Genomic DNA, 17,736 nt, shown 5'->3' with positions numbered 1-17,736 from the left:
ATTAGGGTTTCCTCTTTACTGTTTTCTAGTGCCCAAATTCAGGGCCCAGGGCCTTGTTTGGTGGTCATGCTAGATAAGTGGCCGGGGGCAGGGAGGAGGATCCAGCTGGCCCAGCCCAGGCCCCATGGCTGTCTCTGGGAAGTGGCTTTGCAGGAAGGAGCCGGAACTCACTTTCTCACAACTCCAGTGAAGAGGACCAGCTCCCTCCTTTTTTTTTGGTACCAGGGATTGAACCCAGGGTGCTCAAACATAGAGCTGCATCCCCAGCCCTTTTTGTACTTTGAGACTGGGTCTTGCTAAGTTGCTTAGGGCCTTGCTAAATTGCTGAGGCTGGCTGTGAACTCATGATCCTCCCAATCCAACCTCCCGAGCTGTTGGGATTGCAGATGTGCACTGCTGCGCCTGGCTGGCTCCCTCTTTTGTGAGAAAATGAAGGATCTGGGAGCAAGGGCTGGTGCCATGCAATAGGGCAAGAGCTGGTTTTCCAAAGTGGGGCTGCCTAACAAAGTCCAAGCTGAACTTGAAACTTCACATGGGGTGGGGGTGAAGGCTGCCCCCCCAGGGCTCCCACAGTGCAAGCCCACTGTAACACCTACCACTGTGGGCCTAGAGGAAGGATACCCCCAACCCCCGCCCTGGGCTCCCACAGTGTAGTCCAAGGACAGCTTCATCTGAGGTTGTGGGCAAGGGCCAGAGGCCAGAGGCAGGCCTACTTCCAGCTCTGAAGAGCTTGCCTGGATGGAGAACTGTTCCACAGTAGCCCCCATTGGTTCTTGTAAGCAAGTCCAGCACCCACGTCTGGGTGACAAGTGGCCATCATCTGTCTGAGCAAAGGCTTGGCAATGACCTCAGGCTGGAGCCCAGCACTCAGCCTGGGTATCCGCTACCAGACATGCCCGCTTTTCTTGGAGAGCTTCAGCATGTGGGTGTGGCAGACCTGCAGCTCTCTTCTGCTGTGACTGGGTGTGTCCTCTTGCAAGTCACCTGGTCAACAGACACAAGGCCCTGCTCCGAGGGCTTCATCACCAGGTGAAGTGACCCACCCAGTCACAGAGCAACCAGGGGCCACTCTCCCTGGGCCCTGTCCATAGATGCTATCTCCAGGTAGACAAGGACAGCTGCGGTTCCACTGCCCTGTGGACTCCACACATTGTCCCTCACCGGCACACTTACTCCTGCCACAGATGTAGCACAGCTACGAGGAATGGCATTAGCTGTTCCAGCCATGTGGTCAGTGCACCCTGCATTCTGTGTAGGTGGCTCACATTCATGGCCACAGCCAACCAGGACAGTGGTCAGGTCAGGGAGGGAGCTCCACCCAGGGAGAATGGAGGCCAGAAGGGGGAGGCTGTGGAGAGCTTGTGCTGTCCTAAGGCCCCCAGCCTCCCAGGGTGGGAACCTATTTCCTCAGCACTGAGTCAGGACATTTTCTGTCACCAAGTCACCGTGTGGCCCTGGATGTTGTGCATCCCCTTGTCTGAAGCCTCAGTTTCTCCACTTGCAAAATAAGTTTAGGCCAGTGGAGTGAGCCCAGGGCTCCAGGGAGCCATGTCTCCGCTGTCACCGTGTGGCCCTCTGTGCATGCCAGGAGGACATCTGCTGGGATTCTCCGCGGTCACTGGGAATATCAAATGCAGTAGGCCAGCAGCAACAGGAGGCTGTTCAGGGCAGACAGAAGGGCCACTTCCAACAGGAGCAATAGCCATGTGACATGGCTCCCAGGAGCCTGCCTCTCAGCACCTGCCTTTTCTTCCCAGAGGTGACCCACAGAACCAAGGCCAGCCCTGCAGGCCAGTGGATAGCTCCAGTCTCAGCAGCAGGGCCCCACCCTGGGCCTGCAGCAGGCTGCTGTACCCTCATCAGTCTTCCTGGACAGAACAGAACACAGGGACACAAACAGGAGCAAAGGAGGTTTATTTTACCCATAGGTGGCACAAAGGCAGAGCACTCAAGAGTGGACCCTGCTCCTTTAGAGAGGACAGATCCTTCAACCAGGGGCTTCCCTGAGACATGGGTTCTGCTTGGTCAGACTGCACATGGTAGGAGACTGAACGTGACCCACCTAAAGGTCAAACACCTAGGGCCTGGAGGGCCATGGTGGCGATTTTCTTTCTAGCTACATCCACAGGCCGAGACCTGGCCAGGGCACTGCTCTGTGCTGACTTCCACTTCAGTCAAGTGTCAAAACAAAAGGATCTGCAAAGGCAACAGACTGTCCTTAGCATCTCACAGTCAGGATGAAGCGCCACTGGATTCTGCAGGATGGAGTGCGGGTTATTTGGTGGAAAATTACTATGTTGAGGGCAATGAGCGTGATTCCTGGAGTGGACGACGTGCGTGGTCTGGAGTTTAGTAAGCCAGCTGGGGTTGCACCCACCACCTCGGCATGCTGTCCACAGCCAATGCCAAGCTTTGGAGCAAGTGATTTCTTTCTTTTCTGTGGTACTGGGGATGGAACCCAGGGCCTCGTGTGTGCTAAGCAAAGTGGTCCGCCACTGAGCTCCACCTCCAGCCCTTTTTATTTTTATAATAATGACATTTTGGTTCCATATATGCATACAGAAAGCACAGCTTTTTAAAATCAAGAGATCTGGGGAGTATATGTGGATCCTAGGCTGCGCTCAGATGGACTTCCTCCGTGGGCCTGGACTGGCTGGTCAGGCCTTCCAGCCAGAAGTTCCACAGACTGAGGTTCATGTGGGAGAGACTTACAGCTGGGTGTCTATCTGACCACGCAGAGTTAGCAGCACCCAATCACTCGCATTTTGCCCACAAGAAACAGAAAGGACAAGCTCCACAGGGAGAGACAGCACCTAAAACACACAGGGCTTAGGACACCAGGCCCAGGAATTACCACGTGACAGAAGCCTACAGGTGGTGGTGATTGGATCAGAGTGGGATTACTGATTACACATCTCTATATGCACACAGAAAACGAGTGTTACTGAAAGTGGAAGGTCAGCTGCCGAGGAGTCATGAACTCTTTCACCATCTCGTTGGTGACCTCCTTGCGCCGGGCCTGGTGCTCCGCTATCAGGGGCTGCAGGACGTCTATGAGAGTCTTCTTAAGCTCCCCGGTGAGCATGGCCCCGCTGGAGTAATCCTGGTGGCAGGCAGAGCCCAGCACAGGAAGAGGGAGGGAGGGAGGGAGGGAGGGAGAAAAAAAAAAAAAAAAGAAAAGGAAAGAAGGGAGGGAGGTCGGTCACTTGCAGCCCTCCACCCAGAATGCCCACTGTTAGCACCAGACCCCGTGTTTCCATAGCTTTTCTTTCACTAAAACTTTTTAATTAGTCCACACCTGCACAACAATACATCTGAACAATTCTTATTTAACATTTCCTGTGTCAGACAGACTGTAGCTTTTTGCTATTATTATTACCCCTTCGTCATGTGAAAAGCTTTTTCTTACTCCAGGTCACTTCCTTGGTAAAGACTCTGAGAACTGGAAAACCTGAGGTGCAGACTGCACACTTTTGGGCTCACTGTCTCCACAGCCCACCTGTTTGCCGAGGCCATGTGGGAACTGGCTCACAGACCCTAAAGCACAGTCACAGCAGCATGGCCCTGTTTTAACTTATACTTGTCTCACAGCTGGTAGGATGAAACCTTTCTGTATTGGTTACTAAATTCAATTTGTATTTTTCTTTTTTGAACTAAACTTGAGACCTGCTCAGTTCTCCCTCCCTCCTGTTGAGTATTGCTCCTGAGCCAGGGCAACTGGGAAAGCTCCACCCACCCAGAATACCCGGCTGCTGACCATCCAGGCTCCTGTCTCACCTTCCTGATCTGCTCCAGCCTGTCATCATCCTCCAGGAAGAAGGTCAGGTACATGAAGGACACATCCACGTCACAGTTGCCCCCAAACTGCCTGTGCTCCTCCACAGTGTCTCTCCCTCCAGAAAATGCATGCTTGTTGACCTGTGACAGTACGAGGACAGAGGCTGGTTAGACCTGGCTCACATGGTGGACGACATGCCCGAATGCCCTCAGATTTGGCACCAGAGGAAGGCCGAAGTTTATGGATGGTGGGAGGACAAAAAAATGGCAGTGGGAGTCAGGATGGAGAAGGGGTGAGGGGGAAGGTAGGATACTGTCCAACCATTCCCAGAGCCCCAGGAGCGTAGTGGTCAGAGAACATAAGCACTGACCAGGCTGAAATGTGGAGAAATGGCCTTGAGAGTTTGTGGATGCCAGGCTTCAGGGAAAGGATGAGCCAAGTCACCTACACAGCAAGGGGTGACCAGAAAGGGCGGCCACTCTCAGGCCCAGGTAGTGCCCTCATGGGTGACAGAGAGCAGCACCATTGCCAAGGTGGACACAACAAGAGGGTGTGCAAGGACACGACCTAAGGAAAGAAAGGCTCACAGAGGTCAGGACGAAGGGGCCTGAAGGCAGGTCCCCACTTAAAACAGGCAGTTTTAGGTGCTGAAGAAAAACTCAGAAATTAACAAAAAAAATCACTGATAATCCTGGAGAAATTAGGGCCGGGGCGGGGGGTGGGTGGTGGGAAGCCCAGAGGGTAGATAGAATTCTTTCCACTTTCCTTCAGTGAACATTTGAGAAGCTAATTACTTATAAATGCCATCTGTCTCCGCCTCTGAGGGATGCTGCTGAGCAGCTGTGGCTGGCTGACGGTGGCATGTGTAGGGGTCTGCTTGCACATCCGCCTGAGGTCAGTCACCTCAAAAGTATCTTGAGGTGACTGGGGTGGAGCCCCCATAAAGTCCCAAGGACTGAGCAAGTCTGAGAGTTGGAAAGTTCAGCCCCACTTTTCATGGGCTGAAGAGGAGGAGGCGGCTAGAGACTGCATTTAATTAAAACTTTTGGATGAGATTTGCCGACATGTGGAAGCTCCTGGGAGCAGTGTGCCCAATGGGGAGGGACATGGAAGCTCTGTCCACTTCCATACACTGCCCCGCCATCTCTTCACCTGGCTGTTCATCTGGGTCCTTTGCAATAAACTATCTGATACAGTTTCCTGAGTTCTGTGAGCTGATCTAGCAGATTAATCCAGCCCAAGCAGGGGGCTGTGGGAACCTGATTCACAGTCGGTTAGTCAAAAATATGGGTGCCTGGATTTGCAACTGGCCCTGAGAGCAGGGCCAGCTGTGGGCTGATGTGCAGCAGGGAGGGAGCAGCAGAGCTGCGTGGCATGGAACGACGCTGGCTTCCATCTGCTGAAGAAAGGCTTGGAGAGGGTACCACCCCCACGCCTGCTCTCAGTGTTGGAGAGGAAGGGAACACCTGTGTGCCTTGTCACCTGAGAGGCTGTATCACCGGGCTTGACAGGGTGGACCTGGGTTCCAATCCTGGCCCCACTGCTTCCCAGCTGCAGGAACCTCTCTGAGCCTTGATTCCCTCACCTGTAAAAGGGACACTAGCTGGCTACCACCAGCACAGTTCTGAAGGGGCTGGAATCGGTGCCCTCTCTTCTCTGAGTTGAACATGGAGATTTAGAGAGGGAGGGCCTGACCCTGACCTTCCCTGCAGGCTGCTTGTGACCCTGGTGACCCTCAGCAAGCCTGACCCTGGGCTCACTGCCCCAGTCTCTGGGGTCTCTACTGGTTCTAAGCAAATGAGAAACTTCCCCAGTCATAAATCTTTTTTTAAAAAATATTTTTGGTTCTTTCTTTTTTATATATATATTTTATTTTAGTTGTCGGTGGATGTAATACCTTTGCTTTATTTATGTGGTGCTGAGGATCGAATCCAGGGCCCCACACATGCGAGGCCAGCACTCTGCTGCTGAGCCCCAGCCCAGCCCAGTCATAAAAAACCTTGAAAACAAACCAATGGCTTCTCTGCTGGCATCTCCCTCGCTCTCTGCACTCCGTGTTCTGGAAGTTTGAGCCAAAAGTGGAAGGGAAAGAAAAAGCCTATGTACGCCAGCTTCCAAGTGAGGATGGCTGGTGGAGGCCACTTCCTGAAGAACTTGGATGAAAAGTCCCCCATCGTCACCAGAACCTGAATGGGACTTCCCAGAGAGCCAGGGCCTGGCAGTGACTCAGACGGCTGCATCACATGCCTCAGATACGGTTCCCATTGCCCTGCTGCAGTCTACCAGCCCACGGACACAGCCCTGGAAATGTTAGTGTGCACTCGTGAGGGGTCACACCCACACTGTAGTTCACTACCAAGTCAGACAACTGGGGCCTTAGCTGGGCACAGTGGCGCACACCTGTAGTCCCAGCTACTCAGGAGGCTGAGGCAGGAGGAGCACAAGTTTGAGGCTAGCCTCTGTAACTTAGTGAAGCCCTGTCTAAAATAAAAAATTAAAAACGGCTGGGGAGGACGTGGCTCAGTGGCAGAATGCTTGCCTGCCATGCGTGAGGCACTGGGTATGATCCTCAGCATCACATAAAAATTAACAAATAAAATAAAGGCATTTTGTCCATCTACAACTGCAAAAAAAAAAAAAAAAAAAAAAAAAAGAAAAAAGGTGGGGATGCTGGGGATAGCTCACTGGCTTCCATTCCTAGTATCGAAAGCAAAACAAACAAAAAAAAAAGGACTCAGACCCTGGAAATAAGGAAGTGGAAACTAATTTCTATTTTTAGCTTTCCCAGTGACTTGACAGATATTTGCTGAGTACCCATGCCATGCCGGGCAGGGCACTTCTGAGTCTGTCTCCACCAGAGGGCTCCAGGACAGCAGCCTGAGGCCCTGGTAGGGCTGATCCTTCCTGGTGGTGGGAGCTGGGCTGCGAGAGACCCTTGGCCTCGTGGCTGTCACCTATAGAAGGATGAGCACCCCGAGCTCCCAGGAGAACAACAGAAACCATGAGTAAGGTACCCGGCCCAGGCCTGGGCTTGGCAGTGTGACAGTCCTTATTATGAACTGATAACATCCTCATTAATTATGACTTTGCTTCCAAAGCAGAGCACTGGTAAGAAAGGCAGGGAAAACAGAAAAAAGAAAGAAAAAGCCCTTAGATTAAAAAAAAAAAAAAAAGGGTATGGACAAAATACCTCCGTTTTATTTGTTTTTGTGTGTGCTGAGCACGGAACCAGGGCCTTGTTCGTGCTGCGCAAGCACCCTACACCCTACCCCAGCCTCAGCCCTTAGATTTTAATCTAAATGAAGGGAACAAACATAAGGCAACCACCCTTCTGGGAAGGGGCAGCTGTCCCCTGCGTGCAGGAAACAGGGAGAGGTGGTTCAGCATCGCGGTGGCGTGGCTGCCGGGGGGCTAGTGTGTGTCCCCTTTCCAGCGTGCTCCTGGTCCCAGACGGCCTGCACCCCACTGCTCACCTTGGTCTTGATCTGCTTAGCCGTGTCTGTGAGGAAGATGGAGGAGTTGGGATCGCTGGCGCTCATCTTGGTCTGCGCGCCCTGCAGGGCAGGGAAGAAGGTCGAGTGCAGCAGGGCTGGTTTGGGATAGCCGATCCGCGGGGCCACGTCCCTCGTCATCCTGAAGTAGGGGTCCTGTGAGGAGACAGGGAGCCAAGCCCAGAGCGCCTTCATGGAGTCTGGCATTGCTTCACTAATTGCCAGAGGCGGGCTTTCCCCTCCTCCAACACCAAACCGAGCTCCTCAAAGATGGAGGGCCCCCGACACACAGAACCTGGGTGTGCCTTCTGACCTGGTCAATGGCACACGGGATGAGGCACTGGATGTCCGTCTTGTCCTGGAAGATCTGCGGGAATGAGTTGCTGAAGGAGGGAGCGGCCTGGATGGCGGGAAAGCTGATCTTCCCTGAAAGCGAGGGGAAACACTTTCACACAGAGACCACTGCTTTTCTGGCCACTTAACCCAGCTAAAGGGACAGACAAGAGCAGGTTTTGTCCCCAGTACAAAAGTAATAATTATACTAATATCTGAAAAATACAGAAAAATGGAGAGAAAGAAAACTGTTCCCAGCGTGTCCTCATGCTTCCTGTTTCCCTCTGTGCATAGGTGTTGGTCTTACAGACCCAGTCCTTGACCTTCTCACTCGGTGACATCTGCACATGCCCTCATTGCTCTCTGTCTTCAATTATTGTAAATTAGGACGACTATGTTGGTATATAAAAGTTTCCAGTATTTAGTTTTGTTCCAGGGATTGAAGCCAGGGGCACTTAACCACTGAGCCACATCCCCAGACCTTTTTTATTTATTATTTTGAGACAGAGTCTCACTAAGTTAATAGGGCCTTGCTAAGTTGCTAAGGCTGGCTTTGAACTTGTGACCCTCCTGAGCTGCTGGGATTTCAGGCTGCACCACTGCGCCCAGCAGCCTTATCTTTTTCTTTCTTTCTTTTCTCTCTTTCTCTCTTTCTTCTAACCCTCAAAGTGGATGACTAAGGAGAGGGATAGTCTTACAGCCCAAGGCACAGCTTCATGTAGCCTAGAAGTGGCTGACTGCTATGCCAACTCTTTATGTTTCGGGGAAATCCTATACCCGAGTGTCTTATTTAAAGAGATAAACTGCAAATGCTAACACCTTGGAGACAGCCTAAGTCCCTGGAGCAGATAGTTAAAGAGCAGACACTTCGGCCCAGGCTTTGGTTCCACTGCTCCGTGACTTATTATTATTTTAAAAATATTTTTAGTTGTAGTTGGACACCATACTTTTATTTTACTTATTTATTTTTATGTGGTGCTGAGGATTGACCCCAGGGCCTAGCACATGCTAGGTGAGTACTCTACCACTGAGCCACAACCCCCCCCCCCCCCTGACTTATTTTTATCTGGAGACAGGGCCAAAGTTGCTGAGGCTGGCCTACAACTTGAAATCCTCCCCAGTCTCTGGAGTCATTGAGATTACAGGGGATGCTGCCAAACCTGGCTTGCTTGGGATTCTTTTAAAAGCACCCATTCTCCTCCTCTGAGCCTTGCTCATCTCACTGGGGGAAAGGCAGTTCACGGATGGCGTGGCCCTTACCAATGCAGTCACTGTCAGTGAAGCCGAAAATGCCCTTCACTTGGTTGAAGGTGACGTGCTTCTGAATCTTCACCACATTCTTGTAGAAGCCTGAGCTCATCCTGCAGAGACAGTTAGAATCAGACCTGAGCTGGGAGAGCTCCACCAGGGGCGAAGTGGACACTGATGAGGTATGGTGTGGGCCAGGCCCAGGCCCCAGACCCCATGGGGGATGGTATGTAGCCAACATGTGAATACTGGAAGGTGTGGAAAAGCCACCTGCAAGGGTACCTGCAGAAGCCAGAAGAGATACACTTTTACCTGTGGAGCTGACCAGAAGAGGGAGAGCAGCACGGAGTCATGCAAACAAAGAAGCACAGCAGATTAGAGGCACAGGGGCTGGCAGGGGCTGCCTTGGGATGTCCAAAGCCTGCCAGGCAGCAGTTCAAGGTGTGGTGGTTCTCAGTGGTGGGAGGCCTAGGAGCTTTCCTGCCAAGACTGACTGCTTCCTGCAGCTGGACAGAGCATATGGACAGGACTGATGGGCCCAGTAAGGAGGAGGGTTGGTCTCAGTGCTGATGGGCCTCCTGGCATCTGGTCACTGCTTCCCAACCCCAAAGGGCAGGGCTGACTCCCTCCCCAGCAACAGGGTGGGACCACAGGAGCTGTTTAACGCAATTCTCTCTTCTGGACGGTACAGGGTGTGGCTATGAGGCCTAGACCTGAGGCAGCCAATCTACTACCAAAGGGAATTAGGCTAAGATCAAGCAAACACAGGGGGCAGAGCGGCTTCCTACATGGCGCCTTGTGACTGCCTTCAGTAGCTGCCTCTTCTCTGGGCCCTACATGTGACAGAAAGGGAACAGTGTGAAGTCTAAAGTTCACTGAATGCATGGCAGGAGATGTGCTATAGGCCAGACTCAGTAGTCCCTCCAAAACTTATGCTGCAGTTTAACTGCCCTTGTGATGGAGTATGAGTTGGGACCTTTAAGAAGTGACAAGCTGGGGGCCGGCCCTCACTAGTGGGTTAAGACTGTTACGTGTGATGGACCCCTTTCCTTGCTCTGTCTCGAGAGCTTGTGTGTCCTCCGCCTTCAACTATGGGGTGACAAAGGACAAAGGCCCTCCATAGATACTAGTGCCCAGTCTCTAGACCACCTCTGTTTCTCAAACAGAGACTGGCCCCCAAATCTGTGCTTTTCTCTTCACTTCTCACAGCTTTCAAAAAGTTTAGATGCCTGGCATGAGGTGGAGAGCTCCTGGATCCTCTGGGCAGGGGGAAGGTGGCTATCTGAGTGAAGGGCCACTGGCTGCCAGGCTGGGTCAATGGAGGCAGTGGCCCACCACCAGGGTCTGTGAGGTGAAGCAGCCAAAGGCGGGCTTCCTCTATGGCTTCCACTTAGCAGCCAGCTGGTTTTTCAGTCCCAGGGCTCCGGGCATGGTGGGATAGGAGCTGGGAAGGACTCACCAGGAGCATCCCAGCTCACAGTACAACAGCGGAGCTGACAACCTCCACCAACTGGAAAGATATGCACTTTTTCTTCCTGCTAAGACAGGAACTAGCCTGAAGGAGTGGCATCCTGGGGAGCAGCAGCAGAGATCACACCTGCCAAAATGGGTTATCTGCCATTTGGGCAGAGGGGCCATAGGCTCCCTGCACCTTGGGGTGGAGGACACTGAAACTAATCACCAGGACAAACATGGATTTCCACAAGAAGGTACCCTAGTGCCCACGAGGGGAGGTCCACAGCAGCCCAGGCAGGGACAGACACAGCACAGCAGCCAATGGCACACATCAAGGCCTCTCAAGGGCAAGGAGGAACACACCTGCCTGCCCTGTGAGTTGCAGCTGTGACCCAGCCTTGCACACACAGGGTCGAGCGCTAGAAGAGGTTTTAGAAGGCGACACATTTGTTGAGGCTCACCAGGTGCCAGGCACTCTCCTCACCACTTCACGTGCAGAAATGTGCTCAGCCCTCATACACCCCGTAGTGGGCACTGCTATCCCCAGCTCTCCCCATCTCCACCCCTTCCTTGTCCTCCCAACACCTGGCTGTCACTGCGGTGACAGGGGTAGCTGTTTTGTCTCCTGATCCCTCTTTCCACACACCCTGGCCTGACACGGAGGAGATGCTCAGTAAATGATCTGCAGAATAAAGGAGAGGAGCCAAGAAAGGCAGAGACCATGCCTTAGGTGCATGAGTCCCACAGCGGTGTCAGCTGGGACTTGAACCTTGGCAGAGCCGGGCAACCTCTGCTGTGTTGCCTCTTGATATCGTCATGCACTCCAACTTCAAAGGAAAGTGGACCCTGGAGATTCAGGGACTTGCCCAGGGAGCCAGACCAAGTGGGGACAGAGCTGGGTCTGAAATACAAGTTTTGATACTCTGCCTCCTCAAGACCTCTGCAGGCAGGGCCACAGGACTCCTCGCCCCACAGAGGCTTCACTATGCTCCTCACACCCAACTGGAGGCCAAGTCTGACTTCGTGGTTTCGCTAGCTACTAAGGACCAGGAAGCAGCTCTGTTAAGCAAAAACGCCGCTTTTGAGTAAAATCCACAAAAGTAAAAAAGTGTTTGGAAGAAATTCTTAAATGGGGTGATGTATTGTTTGATTTTCATTTCACTCATGTAAAATTTAATTTATGTTTATAGAGAAAAAGGAAGTTCAGCCAGGAGCTGAGACCCTAGTTACCAAAGATGGCTCAGAAAACGGCTGCTACAAGTGCCACATTCAGAACGTGTTAAAGGGCTGGGGATGTGGCTCAAGCGGTAGCGCGCTCGCCTGGCATGCGTGCGGCCCGGGTTCGATCCTCAGCACCACATACAAACAAAGATGTTGTGTCTGCTGAGAACTAAAAAATAAATATTAAAATTAAAAAAAAAAAAAAAAAAAAGAACCTGTTAAAGAGGTTGGTGATGTGTGGTCTCTTTACTGCCCTGGTCATGTGCAGGGTGCCACCTGTGAATTATTTGAGCTTATTTGAGTGTCATTTGGCCTTGAGCCAAGGAGATTTAGGGTTGGCATTGGAAACTATTTGTGGCTCCTCCCACTCAAAGGATGGCGCCACGCACATGACCTCTGAGCTCAGCTATGGAGACCACTGCCATTGGAAGCTGGACAGCTCACCTCCTACCTTAGTTGGTGAAGAACATTCTATGGAAAACCTTTGATCTTTCAAGGATCCCCTAGTGCAGCTATGCTCACATGACAGAAGAAAGGAATGAGATTTAAGAAAATACCTAACAGGTGACGTCAGAAAAAGAATTATCCCTATGCCTATGAAGCTTGCACTTGACTTCAAGTACCTACATAAAGGGAGCATTCTGGGAATTGGAACAGCTATGCTCCTGGGTGCTGGCGGTTTCTGCTGCCCCTGGGGTGTTCCCTCATGCCTGCCTTGGCCGGGCAACTTGGAGTGAGACAGCACAGGAGGGACCCCAGCAAGATGACCATCACTTTGCAGAATCAGCTCCCCAAGGAGTGCCATGTTTTTAGGACTCATGATTTTTTTTATGGTGCTGGGTATGGAATTCAGGGGTCCCTACACATGCTAGGTAAGCACTCTCTGCCATGGAGTTACACCCCAGCCCTCAGGAAATGTTTGTTGAAATAAACAGCTTTCTTCTTGTGAGGGCTGATCAAAGTCATATTTTTCTAACACATCTCTTGGAATTATTTGGGACAAAGTCCAAGTCCTCAGAAGTTCAAATCCAAGGATTTTCAGAATGACATATGTTGACCCATTAAAGGCTGATTTAAATTACTAGATTGTGAGGGAAACTGTGTAACCAGTGGGGTTTTCCTCTATGAGGAAAAAGGGACACTAAAAACAAGGAAGCTGTCAGGACTCGAAGGCTGGCCATCCTGGGAGGACAGAATGATGCAGAAGCACCTACCTGTCACAGGCTGAGGTGGCAAGGCATGGCACCACCAAGCCACACCGGGCTTTTACCTTTTGTAAATATAATTGTGAAGGCAATAGCTATGTCCCTAAAATGCTCACAATTTCTAATCCTTTAGATTACGATTTTTCAAAAGGAGAAAAAAAAAAAACCCCAAAAATCAAAACCCAAAACCATTTTCTCAGCCTTAAGCCATTTTGGATGTTTCCGGTTTCGTGTCTAATTCTACGCACAAGAGGTGGCCAGAAGCGTTCTCCTTACCCCATGTATTCAAGGTCGGAGAAGATAAAGGTCTTGTTGATGTCAAAGCCGCAGGCAATGATGTCCTTGGCATTCTCTATGGTGTAGGAGTAGGCCTGGTCCAGGCTCAGGTCCTTCCATAGGTACTTCTCGTCGTCAGACATCTGGACCACCAAGGGCACGTTGAACACATCCTGCAGCCACCTGGGAACAAGGGAGAATGCAGGTGCCTGTTGTCCTTGAGAAAGAATGTGACTTTGCTTATGAACATGTGGTTTCTGCTTATTTTCTGCCTATGAAACCACATGATCTTATGCTGCTAATTTGACTAGTCCTCATGATGAAATCTACTACCACGTACCACGTGGACTCAGAGGGCCTCATAAGCTAGGTTCTGAGCTGCTTTTCCACACTTTATTGATAATTTACAAGGTAAGAGTTGGTGTTCTCATCTTGCAAATGGGGGATGCCCAGGCTGAGCTGCGGCTGCCTAAGGGGGCATGAGCAGGGAGCAGGCAGAGGAGTGCAGCAGGCCCAGGGGAGCTCAGCAGTATAAGGGTGACAGGGCCTGACTTCCTGGCTGCTGGGCAAGCAGAGTCACACATCTGCAGTTCTAGAGACGGCTTGCAGGTCAGTCTGGGTTCATGGGAAAGTGAGAGAAGTCATCTGAGGAATACTTACTTGGTGAAAATAAACGGGATGAGATGACCTACATGCATTGCCTCAGAAGAGGGGCCCCTGCCTGTGTACAGATAAAACGGCTTCTTATTTTCATAGGCATCGAGAACTTGATTCATGTCTCTAATGGAAGAAAAAGAACATGATTTTTTAAGGAAAAATATCAAAGCACCTAGTCACATTTTGGAAATGAAAAATAAAGAGACAAAACATCATTGATAATAACTAGGATGTTATTTTGGTGTCTATGATATAAAAACAACAGGGAACATATCTTTTTGGGGGTTCTGGGGATTGAATTCAGGGGCATGCAACCACTGAGCCACATCCCCGGCCCTATTTTGTATTTTATTTAGAGACAGGGTCTCACTGTGTTGCTTAACGCTTTGCTCTTGCTGAGGCTGGCTTTGAACTCGAGATACTCCTGCCTCAACCTCTGGTTTACAACAGATTTCTCCTGTGAATGACTGTTTGAAAACACATTCAAGTTTGGAGTAACAGGTCTAAAAGGGACACGAATGGGCAGCCCTGGGACTCTTCTAGAATTCCTAGGATTATCAAAGTGATTATACTCTGTACTCTTTACACCTCCCTTGGAGATACCACACCAATACCATGGGATTCTTGTTAGAATCACCCAGCCCAGGAAAATGACAGGGCTCCACGCAGGCCTGACTTGGGGAGGAGCAGGAGGAATGTCCCCTTGGGGTTCAGAGTGAAGTTCCCATTTAGAGATCTGAGTAGGGAGGCCTGAGCCAGCACGGGACTCAAGTGTCTTCACCCGTGAGTCATTGTGGAGCTGTCCCTTCTCCCCTGGAGATGGAGGCACACAGACAACACAGAGGACCCCCCTTGCTGGCTGTTCATCAGCACCCCTGGCAGGGCTGTTCCAGTCACGGCTGCCTGGGCCCATCTCAGAGATTCTGAACCAGCGGGGATGTGAGATTTTGTATTTTTAAAATATAAAAAGTGATTTCAAAGTTCAGCAATGTTCAAAAGATGTTAAAACCCGCCAACACTCATGTGTGAATGTTCTGGGTTTGTGGGTACTGTCCCAAAATAAAAGAGGAATACATGCCTGTCCCAGAAGTCAGGGTATATAGCCTGGATAACAGGTTTCTAAAAGGGGCTTCTGCTGTTCCCCAGGCCAAGGGTCAACAGAGCTGGCCGGGGGAGAAAATGAGTACTCTGGGTGTTAGTTTTTTGAAATAAGGAAGAAAAGAGTCATTCTTGGGTTCTCACAACTTGCCAAATTAAACTTCTAAGGACATACAGAAGAGAGGAAGCATAGCTGTCACCAACGCTTCCTGTGGGTGGCTTCAGCAGGGGCTGGCTCAGTGGTGAGGACCACCCAGGCAGCACTAGCACTGCAGCTTTGCAGTGCCACTGTGTCTCTTTAACCCCGACTTCACGGATGGTAGATTAGGTAGAGGCACTCTCACATCTGAGAGTGAGCAAGGTCAAGTCGCAAGCTCCCTGAGCAAAGAGCTTGCAGGATTAGTATGCTGAGGAGAAATAAAAAGTAAGTCACAAGGGCAGGGAGGACTGTGAAATATTAGGATGAAAACCTTTGTCTCATGGTCAATGAATTGGTAAGTCTTGAGCTGACCAAGGCGGGTTGGAAGAGAAGAGTATAATGATCAAAGCAGGAATGCAAAAAGGGACAGGAGGATCTCAAGTTCAAAGCCAGTCTCAGCAACTTAGTGAGGCACTAAGCAACTCAGTGAGACTCTGTTTCTAAATAAAATATAAAATAGGGCTGAGGATGAGGCTAAGTGGTTGAGTGGCCATGAGTTCAATTCCCAGAAGTTCGTTCTTTCTTTCTTTTTTTTTTTTAGTACTGGGGTACTAGTGCTTTGTGCCTCGCTAAATTGCTGAGGCTGGCTTTGAACTTGCGATCCTCCTGCCTCCCGAGCTGCTGGGATTACAGGTATGTGCCACTGTGCCTGGCCTCCAATTCCTGGTACTTATTTCTGACTTCACAGAAATAAGAGGATTGTGAAGGACTACTACCAACAAGGGCACAACAACAAGGTAGAGGCCTGGAGGGAAGAGACCAATTCCCAGGGATGACCGCTGACCTGGGCCAAGAAGAAATGAAATCCAGTGGATCTTCAACAAGTAAAAGACTCAACCAGTAACAGAGACTCCCCAAAAGCTGGGCCCAGAACCAGGTGGCTTCACTGGTTATTCCTATGAAATGTTCAGTAAAGAATGAACATCAACCCTTTGCTCTCTCCCAAGCAAACTGAAGAGAGACTAGTTTTCAACCCATACCAAACCCAGACCAGGATACACACACAGACACAGACATACCAGACCAAAATATCTGGGAATAAAAGTCCTTAAAAACTCACTATCTAGCAACATAAACTATTATACACTATGATCAAGTGGGAATTGTTCCAGGAATGCAAGTTTGACTCAACATACAAACATTCGTCAACAAGAAGAACCATTTTAATAGAATAGAGGACAAAGTCCATGTGACCATTTGACAGAAAAGAGAAAAAGCATTTGCTAACAGTCAACATCCTTTCAAATGAACACTCCATAGACTAAGAATAAAAGAAAAGTTTTGGGCTAGGGTTGTGGATCAGTGGCAGAGTGTACATGTGAAGCACTGGGTTTGATCCTCAGCACCAGGTAAAAACAAATAAGCAAAATAAAGATATTGTCCATGTATAACTAAAAAAAATTAAAAAAAAAAAAAAGGAAAGTTTGTTAACAAGAGGAAGAGAATTTACAGAACTCACAGCTAATATTATAAGACCCAGTCTCGATAAAAAATAAAAAGGACTGAGGATGTAGCTCAGTGATAAAGTGCTCCTGGGTTTGATCCTCAGTATGAAGAACAACAGTGAGACTGAAGGCCTTTTTCCTGCAACTGGGGATATACTTTCCCTACTGCTATTCAATGCAGTATGGAAGTTCCAGTCAGAACAATTAAATAAGGAAAAAAAAATATATATCCAAAACGGAAAGGAAAAGAGTAAAGAACTATCTTTGTTCATTGGTGACATGATCCTATAAATAGAAAACCCTATAGAATGCACACAAAAGAGAAAAATATATTAGAGAATAAACAAATTCAGTGAAGTTTCAAGAAAGATGATCAACATACAAAAATCAGCTGTATATTTCTATACAGTAGCAATAATGATATAAGTAAATGCTATTTATAATAGCATAAAAACGAGATCCATAGGAATAATCTAACCAAAGGAGTATAATAGTTATACACTGAAAACTACAAAGCATCAGTGAAAGACACTAAAAAATGTAAATAACTAGAAAGATATCCCATGTCCAGGATTGGATACTTAATAGAAATCTCTATCAAAATCCCAGCTGCCTTTTTTTTGCAGAAATGAAAAAGCAGATCCAAAAATTTATATGGGGCTAGGCATACTGGAACATGTCTGTAATCCCAAAGACTGAGGAGGCTGAGGCAGGAGAATGTCAAGTTTGAGGCCAGCCTTAGCAACTCAGCAATGCCCTGTCTCAAAATGAAAATAAAGGAGGGCTGGAGTGTAGTATAGCTCAATGGTAGAGTGAGCCTAGGTTAAATCCCCAGTTAAAAAACACACACATACACACACATTTATATAAAAATGATATATGGAAACACAAGGGACCCAGAATACCAAAACAATCTTGAAAAACAAGAGCAAAGTTGGAACACTCAAATACCCTCACAGTTACAGTAATCAAGGCTTTTTGGTGCTAGCATAAGACGACAATCAGTGGAGAGCCTAGAATTAAACACTTAAATATATGTTCAGTTGGTTTTCAACACAGATGTCAAGAAAAAAAATCAGCAAGAAAAGAATAGTCTTTTCAAAAAACGGTGCTGGGACAGTTAGCTATCCACATGGAAAGGAATGAAGCTGGAGCCCTGTTACACACATGCACAAAAATCTAATCAAAAAGCGCCAGAGACCTAAACGTAACAGCCAGAACTGTAAAGCTCTACAGAACACAGATGTGAGTCTTTAGGACTGTGGATTAGGCAATGGTTTCTGAAATGCTACCAAAAATGTAAGCAACCAAATAAAAAAAATAAACTGGG

The 17,736-nt window shown here is 49.2% G+C and overlaps 1 protein-coding gene across 4 annotated transcripts in view; it reads right to left on the bottom strand.

The window, feature by feature from the left end:
• Positions 1–1,897: 1,897 nt before the first annotated feature.
• The window catches only part of Wars1 (tryptophanyl-tRNA synthetase 1), a 29,218-nt gene continuing 13,379 nt past the window's right edge, over positions 1,898–17,736 (bottom strand). For all 4 annotated transcript variants that reach the window (XM_027946737.2, XM_027946738.2, XM_071607539.1 and 1 more), the window contains exons 6-12: positions 13,668–13,787; positions 13,008–13,190; positions 8,863–8,963; positions 7,583–7,695; positions 7,252–7,425; positions 3,778–3,918; positions 1,898–3,103 (exon numbers count right to left, since the gene is read on the bottom strand). In XM_027946737.2, coding sequence (XP_027802538.2) covers positions 2,942–3,103; positions 3,778–3,918; positions 7,252–7,425; positions 7,583–7,695; positions 8,863–8,963; positions 13,008–13,190; positions 13,668–13,787 — 994 coding nt within the window. In that variant the 3' untranslated portion in view covers positions 1,898–2,941. The remainder of the gene's footprint in view (positions 3,104–3,777; positions 3,919–7,251; positions 7,426–7,582; positions 7,696–8,862; positions 8,964–13,007; positions 13,191–13,667; positions 13,788–17,736) is intronic.

The sequence above is a fragment of the Marmota flaviventris genome, chromosome 2 (assembly GCF_047511675.1).
Source record: "Marmota flaviventris isolate mMarFla1 chromosome 2, mMarFla1.hap1, whole genome shotgun sequence".
Taxonomy (NCBI): Eukaryota; Metazoa; Chordata; class Mammalia; order Rodentia; family Sciuridae; genus Marmota; species Marmota flaviventris.
This window is presented reverse-complemented; position numbering and strand designations above follow the sequence as displayed.